Below are 20,722 nucleotides of genomic sequence, written 5' to 3'. Positions count from 1 at the left end.
TCATCAGGCCTAGTGGCAAGGTGTTTACCACCTGAGCCATCTTGCTAGCCCTGTCTTGTCTTTTTTTGAGATAGCCTCAAGTAGCCCAGGCTAGCCAAAGAGAATGACTTTAAGCTTCTGATCCTCCTGCCTCTACCTTCCAAATTCTGAGTTTGCCAGTATGCCACCATGTTCAGCTACGTTGTATTTCTTTAAATAATACTTTAAAGTTTTTATTTATTCTCTTATAATTTCATACATATAGGAAATATTCTTTGACGAAAGTCTCCCCCATTACCCTCTCTTATCTCTTCCCCTCTCCCCCCAAACCCCTTCTTCTTCCCAAGTCCTCTCACTTTCGTGTCTTTTTGTGTGTGCCTGTGACACACTGGAGAATACTATTTCCTACACTGCATTCAGCCTCTCCATTTGCCTCCAGCCGGTCCAGCATGGGGCCTCTCAGATGTTGCTGACTTTGCTGAGGGTCTTCTGCAAAAGCTGGTTGTCTCATGGATGTCGGGTGACAATAAAGGACCTACGAATGAATGGGTGCTTAGTAAAGATTATCCGGCAAATTACGCTCCACCTCCTCCTGACACAGACCCTGCAAAAAACATCCCTATCACAGTTCCCCAGGAGAAACCTCTCTACTTCAAGGAAGGGGTCACAACAGCACTCGAGTCACCCCATGTCAAGTCGACTTCCTTCCTAGGACCCGCCAGAGTCAACCTGCTCCTGCCTGGGCCGCGCCTTCTCCGACTTCTCCTGGCCTTTCTAGACAGCAATGTGGTCTCTGGGTCCCAGGCCTAACACTCTGGCACCAGAACAAAGCATAGTGGGTAAATAGGAGTGTGTGTGGGCTCTTTGTGTTACGTCTTTTCTCATCTTTGAGAAGTTTGTGATGACTGCATGAGCTAAGGGTCTCCTGCTTCTCCAGTCTGACTACAATTATCTAAAGGCAAAGCTTAGGTAATATTTCTCTCATTCAATTTTAGCACCCAAATGGGGACCAAGAGTTGATACACGAGCCTGCGGGGGACATTCCTCATTCCAACCACTGCATTACACACAGCAAGCATGGGTGTACAAGGTGTCTAGAGGACAGGGGTCAGCATCTGCTCTTGATATTCCATGTCTTCCTCAGCTCTTTGCTGTCTTATTTTGAGGTAGACTCGCTCACTGATCCTGGTGCTCACCAGTTCAGTAGGCTGGCTGGCCAACAAGCTCCAGCAAGCTCCCTCAGCAGTGAGGAGATACAGATGCTGTCACATACGTCTTTTTACCTTATGCTCGCCTGGCAAGCACCTTTTTGGTTGGGCCATCTGCCTAGTATGAGGCCATTCTTTAGAAAACAAAAAGTCACCCGAGGGTTAAGGACAGACACAGCACAATGTGACTCACTTTTATTGTTACTGGAAACAATGATCTTTCTTTTCCTTTGTTTTTAGATTTATTTTTAATTATTTGCATTTGTGTGTGCATGTGAGTCTAGGTGTCCACAGACTCCAGAAGAAGGCCTGGATCCCCTGGAACAAGAGATATAAGCTGGGTGCTGGGAACTAAACTTCATCCTCTGCAAGAGCAGGAGGTGCTCCTAACCCCTGGGCCATTTCTCTAGTTCTGTTTGCTTTTCAAAAGGGTCTCGAGTAGCTCAGGCTGGCCTCAAACTCCCTATATAGCTGAGGCTATCTTTCAACTACTGATCCTCCTGCCTCATCTTCCAAGAGCTGGGATTACAGTTATGCAAAGCCGTGCCTAGCTTTGACCTACATTTTGTTCCTCTGACTGCAACATTGAGAATTAATTACAGGCTAATGGAGAGCTGGGTGTGGGGGCTATTATAATAATGCTATAACATTATGGTTCAATTTCGTCAATGATTAGCTGGATATTGGTGGGGGCAGCTGAGAGAGTTGATTTAAGACCCTCATGGAAAAATTGGAATAAGGAGCTTGCAGATAAGGAAAATGGGACAAAAAAAGACAATATGGGAACTAAGTCTGGAAGTGGAGGTGCAGGACAAAGAATGGTTGGGGCCAGTTTGTGCACGGGACCTCTCATTCTCTACGGAGAAATGGGATTCTACGTTACCACTAAAGGCCTTTGAGTCTTATGCAATAAAGAAAGCTTGGCGGGAGTGGGAGAAAGGGCGATTTCAGGAGTGTTCTGAAGGAATATGGGTGAAAGACCACTGGAGCCTAGGTTTAGATGGAGGAGGAGTTTGGGACGTCACCCCAAGCTGGCGGTAACTAGAGAGTGGTCTTAAGGCTTACACTCCGGGCCCACCTCTTCTTCAGGACAACCGTGCTTTTAGGGAACTGAAGATTGCCACTTCCACCGTGGAAACATTTCCCTTCCCTTAGACCTCCAGGCAACACCAGGAGGTTTAACTGCAGAGCTTGAAAACAGCGTGCCCCAGAGGAGGGAGGGCATGTGAGCTTCCTCCAGGGGAGTTTTCAAAACTATGCTGAGTCCTGGCACAGGAGGGAAGCAGGCCTGGCCCCAGACTTCATTGAGGACCGGTCACCCATTTCCACTTTTAGGTTAAAAAATGCCTTCGTAGGTTTAGCTCCGGAGTGTATCCATCAAACTAGTCTTGCTCCGTTGCAGACATCAAGGTCACCCTCCCCTTTCCTGTCTTTTTGCACCGTGTGGATTTTAAAAAGTCAGGCGGGCACCAGGAACCTCCTGCCGCTTACAGGGGGGAAGGGGCAGGCACCTCGCTGCCAGGGCGTTGGCCCAGCCCGGGCGTGGCAGCTGCGGGGAGAGCAGGGCGGGGGCGGGGCGGGAACGGCGCCAGCAGGGCGGGGGCGAGCGCGGGGCGCGCTCCCGGGAACCTCGTGCCCGCGCCGCGGTGCCGCCCGCCCGCCCCCGCCCCCGCCCCGCCCCGCCCCGGTCAGCTGGGTTCCGCGTCCAGCCGGCTGCGGAGCATCCCGGGCGGCGCGAACGGCCCAGCCATGTCCGCAGCCATGAGGGAGCGGTTCGACCGGTTCCTGCACGAGAAGAACTGCGTGACCGACCTCCTGGCCAAGCTCGAGGCCAAGACCGGAGTGAACCGGAGCTTCATCGCGCTCGGTGGGCGGCGGCGGCGCCCCCCCCCTTCCCCACCCCGAGAGCGCCGCGGGGCGCGGCCGGAGGGCGGCCGGGAGGCCCCTGGCGCGTGGAGCCGGGGGCCTGGGCACCGCGCGCGGGCTGCGGGGACGCGGGGGCGCTGACGTGTCGCCTCTGCCGACCGCGAGCGTCCGAGGAGCCGGAGCCGCAGCTCTGGACGCGGGGTCCCGCGGGGTCCCGCGGGGTGGAGGCCGCCCGTCACCTCCCGGAACCCCTCGGCAGCCCGGCCTCGCGTGGACAATCCGCGCTCGCCCCGGGGGGCTGGCCGAGCGGGGCTTCCCGGCCGGTGCACGGCGCGGGCCAGCTGGGAAGAAGGGGAGGCAGGGGACTGCCCTGGATGCCCAGTCCAGGCGGGCCTCCCCCCTCCCCTCCCCGCGGGGTGTTGAGGCCGGGGATTGCTCGCTATGCTTGGTCAGCCCTGCGGACCCTGTCCATAGAGTTGAGGCAGGGGATTGTACGGTGTGCTTAACCTAGGCGGGCCCGGTTCAGAGAGTTGAGGCAGGGGACTGCTCTGTATGCCCAGTCTCGGAGGGCCCTGCCCAGGGAGGAGAGGCGGCGGACTCCCCAGTGTCCCCAACCCAAACGGCGCCCGATCGACGGGCAGGCCGGACCTCCTTGTGGTCGGTTTCTCTCCGGTAATCGAGGCAGGAGGAAAACGCCTAGGAAAGGCCTAACCTCGAAGTGCGGGTGTGGGCGGGGACTGGCTTTAGAATGTCTGCCCGGTCACCCAACCCGCTTCTCTCCCCAGGTGTCGTCGGACTGGTGGCCTTGTATCTGGTGTTCGGTTATGGAGCCTCTCTCCTCTGCAACCTGATAGGTTTCGGATACCCAGCCTACATCTCGTAAGTGGCTCGCCCCGCAGCAGCCGTTCTGCCCCCTCCCTCCGCCGCCCTCCGCGGTCAGGGCTTGTGGGCCGTTTAGCCCAGGTTCTTGACACCCAGGTCGGAACTCCTTAAAGTTAACGTACTGACTGCTTAAGGTTACACGTTGGGGAGCCTTAACTTGTTCTCCGATCTCCTGTCAGCTGGCCAAAGGGTGTTTTATTTTTTATCAGATTATACTGACAAGGAGTTGACCTTATCCAGGCCGCACAGAATGTGGTGGTGGAGCCCAGTCCTCCACTTTCTGGCAGGCGGACTAAAACAGCTATCGGGAGTGACCTGCGCCCCATTGATGACTTACGGGGATTTCTACCATATGTTTTTGTACACAGTAAAACCCAATTAAGAAAGTTAGAACTTTCTTGATTCAGAGTTCTCTTCAGGGCAGGTGAAGACTTTGGGCTTGCTTTATTTGATCCCGACTCTCACGCTGTAGCCCTGACTGGCCTAGAACTCGTTTTTTTGTTTTTTTGTTTTTTTTTTTGTTTGTTTGTTTGTTTTTTTTTTGTATCGAAGGCTGACCTCACCTAACCTTAGCTTTTCTAGTGCTGGGATTGCAGACGTGAGTCACCAGCCTGGCTTAGCTTTTTGATTTTTAAAAAAGGCTAATTATTGGACCACTGAGTTCAGTCCTGGCCACCCACATGGTAGGAGAGAGAAGTGACCCCTCCAGGTTTCCTGTCTCCTCTCCATGCCTCCATGCCATTGGCCTGCTGCTTCCCACCACAGATGAGTAAAGGTCATAATGACAGAAATTTAAGGCTTTTTTTTTTCCATTTTAAAATTTAATTTTTTTGTGTATGGGTGTTATGCCTGTGTCTGGGCACCATATGTGTGCCTGGCACTGGAGGAAGCCAGAAAAGGGTGGTGGATTCCCTGGAACTGGAGTTTTGTACAGTTTTGAGTCAGCCTGTGGGTTCTGGGAATCAACCGTGGGTCCTCTGGAGGAGCAGCCAATCCTCTTAACTGCTGAGCCATCTCTCCGGCCCCAAGGCCAAACATCAAAAGAAAATTTGGAAACACCATAACAAACCTTATAAAATACATTCATGACATAGCTCCATGGTTAAATTATTCATGTAATTAGAAAATGAATCACAACATTAGGATCTAGTGAATATTATTTATTTTATAACTTAATGTTTATTTTTGAAGATATTTTATAATTTATCATTTTTCTGAGCAATCAGAATTGCTCTTCTCTCTACAAATGAATTTTATTTTATACTATAATAAAGTTGGTGGGTTTCATCCATTCAATTTCTGAAACTTCTCAACCATGGTGATAAAAATAAAGGGTGAAAACATTTCAGTTGGAGGCCAAAGACACAGATAAATAATATCATTATACCATGTGACTATCATTGGCCAGATTGGAACTTAGAATATGCTAGGAGGGAGAAAATGTTTTTATTGTTTCATTTTTGAGACAGTCTCAAATAGCTCAGGCTGGCCTCAAACTTGCCATGTAGCCGAGGATAGCCTCAAACTTCTGATCAGGGCCCGTGCCTCTGTCTCCCCAGTGCTAGGATTATAGGCAGTGCCACCACAGCTACCTCTGCAAATTGGGTTTTAGAAGTTAGTTGTTCTGGATAAAGGCCAGCTGCTGATGTGACGTGCTTGCTTGTGGAGTTGGAGACCCTCAGAGGTCAAGCTGGGAAGGGCTTTTGCTCTCCGGGCATTACCTGCTAATGCACCGACTGGCTTCTGTGATCAGAGTGTGGAGGATCACTAAGGCAGACTAGGAGGATTGGTTTGGCTTTCACGGCAGTAAAGGTAGAGAGAGCCCTTCTAGTGATAGTTGATGTTAAATGCTGATAGCAGCCTTGTTCAAAATAGCTCCGTGTGGGGTAACAAAGTTACCTTGTCCTGCACTCTTTCTTTGACTCTGGGTATTTCACTTGGAATTCTTTTAAAAAGGGAACTTTGTGAAGCATTTTCAGTGTGTGTCTTAGAGTTGTTTCTCTCCTTCCACCATGTGGGGTTGGCAGTAAGTCTTCTCCCATTGAGTCCCGCCTTCCCCAAGAATATTGAATTTTAAAACCTTGTGACATAATAACCTCTGTTTTCCTACATCAGTGCTACTTGATACATAATTATGTGATAAATGTAACTAACTTCTTTGTTGGCATGAATAGATTATTTATGTGAGCTGTAGAGAGTTAAGTCTGTTTTCTTGGGGCTGGAGAGACTTCTCAGCAATAAAGAGCACTTGCTGCTCCTGCAGAGGACCCAGGTTTGGTTCCCAGCTCCCTGATACGGCTCAACACTGCCTGTAACTCCAGTTCCAGGGGACTCATTGCTCTCCTCTGTCCTCCACAGACATCAGGCGTGGGCATGGTACACATACATACATGCATGCGGGCAAAATATTTAAACATACAAAATAAAAATTTAAAAGATTAAAAAAGTCTGTTTCTAAGCTGGGCGTGGTGGTGGGTACCCTTAATCTCAGCACTTAGGAGGCAGAAAGCAGGAGGATCTTAGTGAGTTCCAAGCTACATAGTGAGACTGTCTCAAAAAAAAAAAAAAAAAGTCTGTTTTGGGTGGAACATGTAGGTCCATGCACATGTACAAGTGCATGTGACCGAAAGTGAGGCCAGAACTAGGTTGTGTATTTCCTTGTCTAGACTGTAATCGTAGGCTGGGCTATTTTCAGTCATATTCAAAGTGATTTTTTTTTTCTGAAACAGTGTTTCTTTGTGTAGTCTTGGCTGTCAAAGTGATTTTCAAGTTGCCATTTTCAGCCTTATTATTTCTTTGTGTATTCATTCATTGTCTACATGGTCGACTACAGATTATTGACTTTTTTTTTTTTACTTACCAGATGTTTGGTGTTTCTATTTGTTGCTAGAAGTTGTAACAGTAGTCTGGTCATTTCTAAGTAGCAGAGGGGGGTAGATTTTCCAGGCTTTAGAATGTGGTCAATAAGTGCATAGGCTTTATTTTCTTTTCAGTTTTTATATTCTGAGGCAAGGTGACCTTTGTAGTACATTTTAGTAAGAGTTAGGAAAATACATGTAATAAAGGACATTTAATGATTTAAGCAAAACTTCAGAAAGTAATATTCAGTGGTTCTACCTCTCCCACTGGTGTTTGTGTGGATGAGGCTGGCCTTTCTGTAGGTCCAACTCTTGTCTTTAAAGTCAGCCTAGGATTGTGTGACTTGGGTAACCACTGGAGTCGTTGGAGAGGCCTAAAAAATACTGGCGGCTCTCTGGGTCTTTCCCCCATAGGTTCTGATCTGATCGGTCTGGGAATAGCCTGGGCTTGGGGGTTCTGAAAGGCCTATCAGTCTTTCATACTTTTTAAAGGATTATAACATGCAGAGAGTGTTGAGAGCCTCTGGTATAGCATGGCAATAGTAACCGCACACAAGTGCCCTTTAAGTGTGAAGACTGGACAAGAGGGAGGAAAAATAGCCTTCTGTTCCCGAGAGTAGTCGAGAGACGTCCTCATTGCTCTGCTCTGTGTGGGAGGTTCAAGAAAAAATGGGATTTGTACACAGCAGAAAGCATACAGACCCCAGTCAGTAAACATTCAGGCAGCCAACATTAATTTAATTAAGTCTGTTCATTGTTTAGCCATGATTATTGTGATTGTACAGTTTTTCAAAAGAAAGAAGGTCCTTACCAATGGTGGTTTTGAGTAGTGCTTAGACCATTGTTTGCTGGGGTTGGGGAGCCATCTCAGTGGGTCAGAGTGCTTGCTGGGCAAACGTGAGTACACAGTGCCCACATACAGAGCTGGGCATGTGTGCGTGTGCTTGTATCCCCATTGCTGGGGTCGGGGGGCACATCCCAGGAGCTCATTGGCCAGTCAGTCTAGCTGAAACAGCGAGCTTCTGATGCACTTAGAGGCTTTGTCTCAAGGAAGCGATATGGAGATGTAGAGGAGGACACACATCCTTCCCTGGCCTCTACATGGGCACACACAGACACAAACCCACACACTCATGTGCATACACCATACCCATATTCACACACCACCACCACCATGGTTTCTGCATGTCTCTGTCTGGTTGGGCTCATGTAACAGCAGGTGATTTATGAGTGAGGACATTTTTGTTCTGACTTCTGAAGGCTGAGAATTCCAAGTCCAAGCTGCCAGCTGAGTTGGTGATCTGATAACCGTTGTCTGCTTCGGAAATGGCACCAACCTGTGGCGTGGTCACGAGGCAGAAGAGGCGAGCAGGCACCCTCGAGCTACTCACGTCAGGCAGAGCACTTACAACCTAATCACCTCCTGCAGGTCCCATCTCTTAGAACTCTCACATCGGGTATTGGGTTCCACCAAACCGATTTGGGGGCACTGAAATTCTGACCCTAGCCATTGTCTTCACTCAGCCTTCCCGTTTCCAAACCTCACTGTTCTCTTCATTCCCCGGGATGGTTATTCTTCAAAACGGAGGTGCATCTGCTTCGCAGATGTCCACGTCAGCCGTATACCTGCTGCTGGATAGCCCTTTAGATGTGGCGATGAGAGAGACTCCGTCCCTTTGCAGCAGTCTGCTGGTGAGCAGGAAGGAAAAATAGGTAAAGTAGTGACAGAATGGTGAACTCCCAAAGAAAGAGCCAGGCAGCTGTGTGGTCGAGAGGAACAGGAAAGGCTCTCTGGATGTTTATCTGCAGTGCTGTGTAAGACCTTAGGAACGAGCTGGAGCCAGCCTGGCAGAGGAAGCCGAGTGGGCCATGGCCTGAGGCAGCAGCAGCCTGAGAGGGAAGAAGGCTGAGGGAGGTTCCCAAGGGCTGCTGGTCTGCAGCGGGCAAAGCTGACCGTGAATGCAGTGGCCTTTCACCTCAGATGGCTGTATTTTTCTGATTGTGCCGGAGAGGGTTGAAATAAGGGGTCACATGATAGGACTTCCCAGGTAGAACGTAAATGGCTGCTGAGACCCCTGGATTGGTGATCTTGCCGAAGGTCTGCCAGAATTTCCTTCTTTCTTTGCCTTTCGGCTTTGTTCCTGCTGTCTCCTCCCCTGTGCCCTTACAGGAAGGGGCAGACCAGGGCTGTCTCCTCCCCTGTGCCCTTACAGGAAGGGGCAGACCAGTGGCATCTAAAGGTCAGTATTGGGCCTAGAGATTGCAGGGTGTGGAGATGAAATTTGGAAAAGCTTATTTGGCCTCCTGCCTTTTTCCATTACTCACCCCCTTGAGAAATTCACGGGTGAGGCTCAGGTGCATCTGGCCCCAGGGCAGGACTCCCTGACTGCTGGAGTGTGGAAACAGTGATGAGTCTGTGTTCCTATATACTTCGGCTGCCCTGTGTAGGTATCTGAAACCCAGTTCCAGCCCTTCTTGTTACCATGAACTGTTGACAGATTTGCCTTCATCCCCTTCCCTCTGTCACTACAGACAAAAATAGAACCTCTTATAAGGATGGACCACATCTTCCCCCATAGGCCAGCGTACACTTCAGTGGCCAGCATGTCCCCAGACCTGTGCAGACATCTCTGCTGTCTAATTCGAAACATTTTTGTCACCCCTAAAAGCAAATCATTAACAGTCTTTCCCGTCTCCCCTCTCAACTCCCAGAAGCCCTTAGCTGGCATTCTGTCCCAGCGGATCTGCTCTGGGCATTTCACAAGGTGGAATCCTGCGCTTTGTGGCTTTTGTGACTCAGTGTGGCCCTGCCTTTAATGGCAATGCTCAGTTAAGAGGCCCTGAGACCAGCAGAGAATGGCATTCTGCACCTTCATACACAAAGCCCGTGCCTGAGACGTGTGGGGACCCTTGGGCAGTGTGGCCGGTTTGGTGCTGGTTCAGCCAGGGGCACGGATCCTGTCCCCGCTTCTTTGTACAGTGGAATTGTGAGGCAGAGGCTAATGGCTTGGTTTTCTATTCCTGTTCCTGCCCTGCAGTGGGAAGAAAGGGGAGGGCTGGTCGTCTGCCCTACTCAGAAAGCTTTTGGTTTAGAATTCTGCACAAACGTCTGTCTTTCTCTCCGTCTGTTTCCTATGTGCTTAGGAAAATCAGGTGCTGCCTTCCCACAGCTGTCAGAATTGAGCCTTAGAGGTCAGCAGCTGTCACAGTCCCTTAGTGTTGAGTGTGTGTTGGTTTGTTTTCTGTAGGGTAAGGGGTTGAGCACAGGCCTTGTGCTACTGAAGCACACTTCCACTGCGCTGATCCACAGCTCCTTTTGGTTTGAAATGACATTCTGTGGTCAGCACGGGCAGCACACACCTGTCATCTTAGCACTTAGAAAGTGGAGGTGGAATATCAGGAGTTCAAGGTTATGCTCAGCTGCATGGCAAGTTCGAGGCCAGCCTGAGACTCTGCTTGACCCCAAAGAAAAAACAAAAGAAGGAAGTTGAGGAAAGAGAAATGATAGTCCAGGGATGGCCACACACACACACACACACACACACACACACACACACACACACACGCACAGAGAAGGAGATAGAGATGCCATGCTTCCCAAGGTTATACACTGGCCAGGCTTGATCTGGAGCCAGCCTGTAGTAACACAGGAGTGTAACAGCACCTTTAGGCATGTTAGTGCTAATCTTCCAGACTGTAAACATGTTTACAGTTCATCACTATGGCATCTGTATTTAAAAGTTTTGAAATCTCACTTCCACCTCAGAGACATGTTACTTTGTTTTTTGAATGTTCTCCAGCTCAGTTTAAATGAGGCACCAGTATAAAGAATTTTATTTTTTCTGGGCATGGTGGCATATTCCTTTTATTCTAGCACTGTGAAGGCAGAGGCAGGCAGAGCTCTGTGAGTCCAAGGCCATCCTGTTCTATATAGTGAATTCTAAGCCAGCCAGGGTGAGACCGTCTCTCAAAAAAGAAAAAGATGGGTTTTTTTCTGAAAAGATTTATTTTTATTAATTGTGTGTCTGTGTGTGTGTGTGTGGGGGTATGTGAACATGAGTGGGTGTCCGAAGAGGCCAGAAGTGTTGGACCACCCGAAGCTGGAGTTACAGGTGGCTGTGAGCCATCCGAGGGGGCTAGAAATTGAACTCTGATCCTCTGCAAGAGCAATATGAGCTCTCAACTGATGAACCATCTCTCCAGCCCCAAGAATTTTGTCTTCACAAAGATGCTGGACACTTGTGTACCATTTTATTTAGCTGAAAACTGCACGTATCTTTGTCTAAGGGCTTTACAGATATGGCTCATTATGTTCATAACAATCCTATTATGTAAATGCTACAGTAATTCCCACTTTTACAGACGGGACAGAAGTAACAGTACCTGGATCACGGCTTTGCAGTCAGTGGGTGGGAACTGGTGAGCCAGCCCAAGGAGTCTGGCTCCCTAATCTGGATTTTAGTTAGATGCTGCTTCCCATGTGGCCCTTTCACGTGTCCTGTAGCTTCATGCAGTGACCTTATGTAGTGAAGAAAATTGAACTGTGTTAACTCTTATTAAATCATCTCTTTTATTAAATTAGCTTTGTGCAGAGTGTCCTCCTATGTCTCAGATAAGGTCCCCCCTGCCCATACCTGCACATGGAGGCATTTGCTGTGTTTTGTGAACACGAGCTAAAATTACTATTAACTTCTGTCGGTTACCACAGCGCTGGAGATGCACCCAGGGCCTCCCGCTGTGCATGCACTCTACTGTTGACAGACATCCCAGAACCTGTCTTTTTAAGACTAGTCTCAATATGTAATTGGGGCTGGTCTAGAACTCATTATCCCCCAGCCTCTGTTCTCCTGGGACTTTAGGCAGGTACCGTCCTACTTGGCTGAAGTTAGTTAAACGTTAGGACACCATACCTGACACAGATGAAGTTCAACGTTAGGACACCATACCTGACACAGATGAAGTTCAACGTTGTTAGGGTACCATACCTGACACAGATGAAGTTCAACGTTAGGACACCATACCTGACACAGATGAAGTTCAACGTTGTTAGGACACCATACCTGACACAGATGAAGTTCAACGTTGTTAGGGTACCATACCTGACACAGATGAAGTTCATCGTTAGGACACCATACCTGACACAGGTGAAGTTAAACGTTAGGACACCATACCTGACACAGGTGAAGTTAAACGTTAGGACACCATACCTGACACAGATGAAGTTAAACGTTAGGACACCATACCTGACACAGATATTGGTTGTAAAGCCTTTGGTTGTATTGACAATGGTGGTACTGGCAGGAGTTGCTGTGGGCTCACTTCCACAGGGTGAGTTATTAAGGTGGCTATTGGAGCCTTTAGGGAGAGTATTACAAAGCAGGTAAAGGCACCTGAGTTCAATCCCTACAGCTCACGTGGTAGGAGGAGAGAGCAGACTCTTGTGTTCTGACCCTCCCATGTGCACTGCAGCACAAAACAACACCCACCCCCACAAGCAACAAGTCATAAGAACTTTAAAGATTAAAGGAACAAGTTATATTTTTCATTGTTTTGTATAGTTAACTGAGAAGATAGTTTCACACAGGTAAGACACTTACTAAATACTACCCATCTCATTTACGTTGTTTTGTTTGGTGTGTGGTACATAGTATAAACAGTAAATAAGTAAGTTAGTTGTATTGTATGACTCATTCTGTTGTTAGCCTTTCTTGTTCTCTTGGTCTTATCTCTTGCTTTGAAAACACATATGTTCTTCACTGGAAACAAAACAACAAAAACAACAGCAAAGGGAGACCTTGGCGGTGGTGGCACAGCCTTTAATCCCAGCACTCGGGAGGCAGAGGCAGGCAGAGCTCTGTGAGTTCGAGGCCAGCCTGGTCTACAGAGCGAGTTCCAGGACAGCCAGAACAGGGCTACATAGAGAGACCCTGTGACCTTCCCTCCTGTGAGAGGCCAGCTCCCACCTTTTAAAATGGGTCCCTATGAGGAGGAGGAGAGATAAGAAACTTGTAGATAGAAAGATAACGAAGAGGAAAAAGAAACACAGGATAGCTTCGGAAGGTTCTGGATCAAAACACAGCCCCCTCTGCCTCTTCAAAAGAACTTTTTGTAACAATGCCAAGGGGCGGGGCAAAAGACCTCCCCTTGCTAGACCAAAGCACAGCCTAGTGTAGACCCTTCCAAACACCCGGTAACCACACCAGTGGTCAAATCATCCCCTTATGCAGCCCTGCTGGGTAAAGCAAGCTCAGATTCTCTGACCCTGAGTAAGTTCTCACTAGGAAACCTCTGTAGGTCTCTACACCCCCACCAAAATGAAAGCTGTGGCGACCCATAGTTTGTTTTTTTTATTTTAGAAAACTTTATTTTATATTATTTTATGTTATATTAGTGTTTTTGTAGCTAGAGTTTTCCTGCCTGGCCCACAGTCAGGACAAATCTCTATCACCTGCCAGTCCCACAGCCTCAGACCTGACCAAGTAAACACAGAGACTTATATTGGTTACAAACTGTATATGGCAGTGGCAGGCTTCTTGCTAACTGTTTTTACAGCTTAAATTAATCCATTTCCATTAATCTATACCTTGCCACGTGGCTCGTGGCTTACCGGCATCTTCACATGCTGTTTGTCATCTTGGCGGCTGGCAGTGTCTCTCTGACTCAGCCTTCCACTTCCCAGCTTTATTCTCCTCCTTGTCCCGCCTACACTTCCTGCCTAGCCAATGGCCAATCAGTGTTTTATTTATTGACTAATTAGCAACACATTTGCCATACAGACCATCCCACAGCATGTTTTGCCTGCGTGTATGTATACAGCGTGTGTGCCTGGTGCCCACAGAAACCGGAAGAGGGTGCCAGGTCCCCCAAACTGGAGATATAGAATGTCTTGAGTTGTCAGGTAGGTCCTGGGATTGAACCTGGATCCTCTGCACTAGCAGCCAGTGCTCTTAACCACTGAGCCACCTCTCCAGCCCCCTGAAATGCCTCTTATGTGCAGCACTGGTGGTAGGAAAACTGGGTTACTGTGTTAGGGATTCTTGTGTCTGCTGTGATGAGAATCATGACCAACATTATGATTGGAATTCTCTGAATTCAAGCATCTAAGGATCGACCTTGAACTCCGAGATGCGTGCCAGGAACACTGCTTTCCTCCGAAGATTCAGGTTTCCCTCGGTTCTTCATCAGCAGCGCATCCTTGTCTGTCTGTCTGTCTGTGTTTAACAGACGTACTTGGCAGTTAGCTAATATAATTGACTTGGTAAGAGCTAGTGATGGGTGTGATTGACTTTGACAGTAGTCTGTGCTTTGAAGTTAGCCTGTTACTTCATTGTACTGAATTGTAGCTGAGTGGCACATGAACCATGTAACGTAGTATGTAACTGTGTGAGAATTCAGAGGCCTGCTAATATGGAGTTGATAATTACCAGTGTGTTACCCCTGGGCAAACAGCCCAACTTAAAAAAATTATTTGTATTTAGTGAGGGTGTGGAGAGAGCAAATGAACATGTGTGGAGGTCAGAGGACATTTCTGGTTTTTTTTTTTAAGTTTATCTTTATTGTTTTAAATCATATGTGTGTATGAACTTGTGTGCATATGAGAGTATTTGTGGGTTGTATACGTGTGTGAGTGCAGGTGTCTGAGGACTCTAGAGGTGTTAGAGCTGGAGTTACAAGCAGTTGTGAGTCCCCTGGTGTAGGTGCTGGAGTCGTCCAGGTCCTCTGCAAGAGCAAGAAGACCTCTTGGCCACTGAGCCGTCTCTCCAGCCCCCTCCCCTGCCCCCTCCCCTCAGACCCTGTTTTGTGGCCGTTTCTCTTGTTTCCGACAGGGTGTTGTATGTGGGCAGCTAGCAATCTGATTGTGCTGTTTGCACCTCCATCTTGTGGTTGGAGTGCTGGGCCTGGGGTTACAGTCATGAGCACTGTTTCACACGTAGGTGGCTTCAGGGGATGGAACTCAGGTTGTCTGGCTTCGCCCCCTCAGCCATCTTGCTGGACTCCAGCTTACGTTTATAAAACTCAATGTTCTTACGTGTAAAGAGCCACAGGAGCAGGCATTCTGTAAGGGCTGAATTCAGGGTCATTTTTTTTTTTTTATTAGCGTACAAGGGAAAACTGACTTAGTCATCCTTGAGATTTCCCAACTTTACCTCATGGAACTAAGACAATTTAAGAATTACGAGCATTCCCAAATGCTATTTTCTTTCTTTCCTTTTCCCTTCACTCATTTTTGTTATTTCTTGTCATTTTTCCCCATGCTTAAACCATCTGCTCAAAAGCATCCTTATTCAAAGATAAAAAGAGCTGTGACATTTTATTCTTCAGTGTTGTGAGTTTGTGTGGCTTGTGGTTTTTTTTTCTGCCTTGGTTCAGTGGAACAGATTGTCTCTGTGCAGAATAAACTAACTTGGACTGACAAGGTTTGGACTTTAAATCCACTTTCTTTTCTTCTTTTTCGGGGCAGAGACTCCAAGTCTGATTATTTATTTGCCACTGGTAAAGACTTTTTCTGACCGGACTCAGACTCAGTAGAAGCTCTCAGCGGTAATCTGTTCCTGGTGGCGTGGGTTCTTTGGCTTCCTTCATCCTCGCCAAAAGTCAAGCATGTTCTGTGGCCTTTGCTGTGTTTCCCTAGAGCATTGTGTCTTCAGGGCGATGCGTCCGTGTTTGTGTTACAGGACACGTGGAGTAATAAGACGCTGATTCCTGCGTGCTTTGGTCCTGGGCTTCTTACCGTCTTTCTTAAGGGCTTTCTCACAGCATGTTGTTGGACATCACCTTCTTTAGAGAGGTTGAAAGCTTTCAGTCCTTTGGGACTACTGAGCCACAGTAGTATCTGTTAGTCCAGGAATACACCCCTTCTTGTGAGAACCTGGTTGAGAACGCTCAGATTGGCACCCACAGTGTATCCTGAGCAGACGGGGGCTTCCTCTCTCTGGTTCTTCTTGGTCTGTAGCAAGAATGCCCCTGACTCACAGCAGGCACCCTCTGCTGAGGGTCAGATGCCTTGCTTGTCGTTCCCATCACAGATTTGGACCACATGGCCCTTCCACTCTTCACCCAGAGCATCTGCAGCCCCGTGGCCAGGGCTTCTCATAGAATGTAAGACTTTTGCATTCATCATCCACCTTGACACGTTTCGGACAGCCGGTAGGAAGGAGATGCTCTGCTTCATCCTGATGCGGACTGCCATCTAGGAGGCGCGACAAAAAGAGCTTCAGTCTGTTTTTCCCGTAGGTTTTGTCTGCACTGACACTTGTTTTCTGTAATCTGCCTCTCTGATAGACTCCTCTCCTGCAGGCGCACATACAGGTTAATGATTAGGAAGAGCATTAGTCTTTATTTTGGGTGTCACTACTTCGTACAGACTGGCTTTGAATTCGGGGTCTTTTCACCCCAGCCTCCTGGGTGCCACATGCTTGTACCACCACACTGGCTCTGAAACTTTTTAGAAATGTGATTTTAGGTCACTGAGAATCATTTAGGGCCTTGGCCCAGTGTCAGGTGCAGCTGGTATTCTGAGGTGGACTACCCAGTTCACATTATCCACATAGTACAAATTTAATGGAGGGGATAAAAAAACCCAACAAACTGGAAATCTTATTTACTTTTCTAAGAAAAAGTATATCAAAGTAAAGAAGATCAAGCCGTTAGTGTAGCCTGTTGATAAATACGTTTCCAGCGTGTTGTGTGGCATATAGGACATAGGAATGGACAGCACTAAAATGTGTGAGTTTTTAGATTCGTCTTCTGTGTTATCTTTACCTTTCATTATATATAGTCCATAGGTAGAACGTGCTTGGTCATACGTACTCCACTGAGTATAGGAAGCTGACATTTTTGAGTTTAATGACATGAGGGGATGTTGATGTACACACTGGGCAGGAATAACCTTTAAGTCTGAAAGAACTAACATGTTGCTAAAAGTGGGACATGGAGATAATTTAGCTGGTAGAGGCACTTGCCTCCAAGCCTGACAACCTGAATTTAACCCCGGCACCAGTATGGTAGAAGGAGAAAGCTGACTCCTGCGAATTGTCCTCTGACCTTCACATGTGTGCTGCGGTACACACACACACACACACACACACACACACACACACACACATATGCTAAATACATGTAATTTTAAAAAGTAAAGTGCCTAATTGATAGCTATATTTAAGAGAATGTATTTATTGTCTGTCCTAAGGAAACCGAATTGGTAGATGAAGAAAGTTTCAGTAATTACAACTATACAGATTGCTGTGGATGATTGATTGATAAATAAAACACTGATTGGCCAGTAGCCAGGCAGGAAGTATAGGCGGGACTAGCAGAGAGGAGAATTGAGAGAACAGGAAGGCGGAGAGGAGGAGACACCAGCCTGCCGTCCAGGGAGCATCATGTAAAGGCAGCAGGTAAAGCCAAGGAACACGTGGGGACATACAGATGAACAGAAATGGGCTGAGTATAAGAGTAAGAGCTAGACAATGGTAGGCCTGAGCTAATGGCCGAGCAGTTTCAATAATATGAGTCTGTATGTTTATTTTATAAGTGGGCTACAGGACTGCCGGGGCTTGGCGGGACCCGGAGAGAAAAACTCCAGCTACAATAGATACTTAAGACAGAACATGCCCTTTCTTCACATAGCTTCTTTTCCTGTTTGCTAGTTTTACTTTGTTAATGATGTAAATAATAACATTTTTATAATCTAAAATACTAGATAAAAGTTGAGCAGCATTAATTCATATATTATTTATTGTAATTTAAAATTGCTTAAACTTCTGCCCTGTGGTGCTGGGACTCAGACCGGGGCCTGTGTGTGCCCCGCTAGTGTGACACCACTAAACGACACACCCCGGCTCCTGCTTGTGCTGCAAGTGCTGTTGTCTTACTCTGAGAGACTGTGTCCTGAAGGAGGAAGTGACTGGGCTGCACAGTTGGCATGTGAACCTGAAAATGTAGCGTGCTGACTAAGAGCGGGTCAGTGGAGGGCGCACGGGAGTGCACCCCCGAGCAACATCCGCTCGGGAAGCCGGAAAAAGAAACCATCTTAGAAAATGTGTCCTTATGCCGTCAGACATAGGTTCCCGTGTCACCGGTCACGGCTGTGCTGCCGGAAACCCCTAACTGTTAGGAGTCTCGGGGTTGTCAAGCAAAGGCACTGGGGTCACTGTGGGGCGTTTACCCAACCACCCCCACAGTTCCCCAGAGTTTTCTTGAGTGCGAGCAGCAGGAAATATTAGATAGGATTTATTGCGGAGAATATCGCGGAGATAAACAGATAGAAAATAAAGGATAGCCTCGAGAGGGCCTGGAACCTATTCCAACAGGCCCCGACTGTCTCTGCCCCAGGGTTTTTATAGAGACGCCAAGGGGTGGAGCAAAAGACCTCCTCCCCCAGCACAGGCAAGTGCAGACCATCTCAGACACCTGCACTCAGGCCCGTGGCTTAATCATCCTCTATGTGGACCTGCTGGGTAAAGCCACGAGGAACCCGAGAACGGGCTCCCACAGGTCACCACAGTGGGTCGAGGCTCTGATTCATCTCCTGGGCCTGGCCTCCCCAGTCAAGGCATCTCTGCACACAGTGCTGTGAGTGTGCCACGAGGGATGGTTACCAAGTAGGAAGGAAGGAACAGTGTGTGCCACGCGTCTGGGAGTCTTCACTGGGCCTGAGAGGGGCTTGGACCCAGGGTTGTTATGTTTTCCTTTTTCTAACACGGTGTTGAACATTAGCAGTGAGAGGAAGTGAGGACCCTTCCTAGCTCCTGAGTTGTCCAGTAAGCACACTGTCTCTTCTCAAACAGTAACCTAAGGGTGTGGTGGCACACACTTTTAATCCCAGTGCCCAGGAGGCAGAGGCAGGTGGACCTCTGTGAGTTCAAGGCCAGCCTGGTCTACAGAGTGAGTTCCAGGATAGCCAGAGCTGTTACACAAAGAAATCCTGTCTCACACACAAAAAATTATTTTATGTGTATGAGTGCCTGCATGCCCATATGTACACCACTTGTGTGCTTGGTGGTGTCCAGGGAGGCCTGAAGAGGGTGTCCCATCACTTGGAGTTACAGACGGTTGGGACGGAGTATAGCTGCAAGACCAGTAAGCTCTCTCAACTGCTGATGCTGAGCCATCGTTCCGGCCCCTGATACTTTTAAAACTTTTCCACTTGTCATACCTTTTGACCCAAGACTTTTTGTTTGTTTTTCAAGACAGGATTTCTCTGTAATCCTTGCTGTTCTAGAACTCTTTGTAGACCATGCTGGCCTCAAACTTGGATGCCTGCCTCTGCTTGAGTGCTGGGACTAAAGGTGTGCACCACCATGCCCAGCCTGACCCAAGACATTTTATAGGATCCTAAGTATATAGATATGTAAGCACAGAGACAGGCAGATCTCTGTGAGTTCAAGGTCATTGTGGTCTACATACGGAGTTCCAGGCCAGCTAGAGCTACACAGAGACCGTGTCTCTAAACAAACAAAGCCAAGTATATAGGTTTGTAAAGTAGGTATGCAAATCAAACATGTACTGGTAATAAATCTGTTAGAAACTTATTTTAAACAGTTATTTGAAACACATATAATTTTACCGTTATTAAAGATGCAGACAGAAAGGAAGAAAGAAGGAAAGAAAGAAAGAAAGAAAGAAAGAAAGAAAGAAAGAAAGAAAAAGTTTCTGGGTGGTGCACACCTTTGATCCCAGCACTGGGAGGCAGAGACAGATGGATCTGAGTTGGAGGCCAACCTGGTCTACTGAGTGAGTTTCAGGACAGCCAGGGCTACTCAGAGAAACCTGTTTGTCTTGGAAAACAAAACAAAACAGTAACAAAGAAGGTAAACAACACCTACCCCAAAATCCCAAACAAAACAGTATAATGGTAATAATGTAAGATGCCTAGTTTGTAAGCAGAATTTTCTTTTTAAGTAGCCTGTTGTTTTTTTTTAAAGATTTATTTATTATGTATACAGTGTTCTGTGTGCATGTACACGTGCAGTTCAGAAGAAGGCACCAGATCTCATTACAGATGGTTGTGAGCCACCATGTGGTTGCTGGGAATTGAACTCAGGACCTCTGGAAGACCAAACAGTGCTCTTAACCACTGAGCCATCTCTCCAGCCCTAAGTAGCTGGTTTTTAAGAGTAATTATAGATCCATAGCAAAATTGAGCAGACGGACAAGAAATGCCCGCGTGCCCCTGCCCCTCTCCTGTCAGCATCACTACCAGAGCAGAGTGTGTTACAGCTGCACCCAGACAGATATCTCTTTATCACCCGAGACTTGCAGCCTGGTCTGTCTGCATCAGGTAGTGCTTTCTGCTCTCTTGATGACGTTTGGTTTGGGAGGGAGAGGAGTGGGTGGTTCAGGACAATCCCAGCTCTGGTTTTCTTCCTGTGTGTTTGGTGCTGCTCTTGGAACATCCTCAGTTCTCAGCTTCATTTCAACAAGCACACAAACCCAACTGTGGAGCCGTGAACAGTAGGTGGGCCAACAAGGAGGGAGTCAGTCAGCACCAACTGTTGAGCCCCTGAGGGCTGGGAGATGCTCAGGAGTGCCCCGTGTGGATCAGGACCAGTTCAGTACCAAAGAAAGTAATTTTTCCCAGTGTTTCTTCCAGAGTTGGCCCAAAGAATGTTTCACCAGTATCCAAATGTCCCTACTAACCTGCGAACAGGACTTTGGGAATTTCAGCTAACTCTTTATTCTTAGAGCACAGAGGATTTGAGGTATAATTAAAATCCATCTATAATTCTCTATTATCCTTTTAGCCTTCTTAACTGATAACATTCCTCTACCAGCTCTTAGTCAGAGAACTAGTGGTCTTTTTCTGCCTCTGACTGCTCACCTCCCTAGGAGTACTAGCAAGCATTACTATAATTATTACCTACTATAGACATATTTATTCTGTTCCATTCAGTGTTACAAATGCATTACATATACTAACCACTGTAA

The 20,722-nt window shown here is 47.6% G+C and overlaps 1 protein-coding gene across 1 annotated transcript in view; it reads left to right on the top strand.

Moving 5' to 3' along the window:
* The first annotated feature begins 2,866 nt into the window (after positions 1 to 2,866).
* Positions 2,867 to 20,722, top strand: part of Reep5 (receptor accessory protein 5) — a 34,372-nt gene continuing 16,516 nt past the window's right edge. The window contains exons 1-2 of the mRNA XM_059246186.1: positions 2,867 to 3,054; positions 3,839 to 3,932. Of these exons, the coding sequence (XP_059102169.1) occupies positions 2,937 to 3,054; positions 3,839 to 3,932 (212 nt within the window). The 5' untranslated portion in view covers positions 2,867 to 2,936. The remainder of the gene's footprint in view (positions 3,055 to 3,838; positions 3,933 to 20,722) is intronic.

The sequence above is a fragment of the Peromyscus eremicus genome, chromosome 19 (assembly GCF_949786415.1).
Source record: "Peromyscus eremicus chromosome 19, PerEre_H2_v1, whole genome shotgun sequence".
In the NCBI taxonomy this organism is placed as follows: domain Eukaryota; kingdom Metazoa; phylum Chordata; class Mammalia; order Rodentia; family Cricetidae; genus Peromyscus; species Peromyscus eremicus.
Note: the sequence above shows the minus strand (reverse complement) of the source record. Positions and strands in the feature narration are given on the sequence as shown.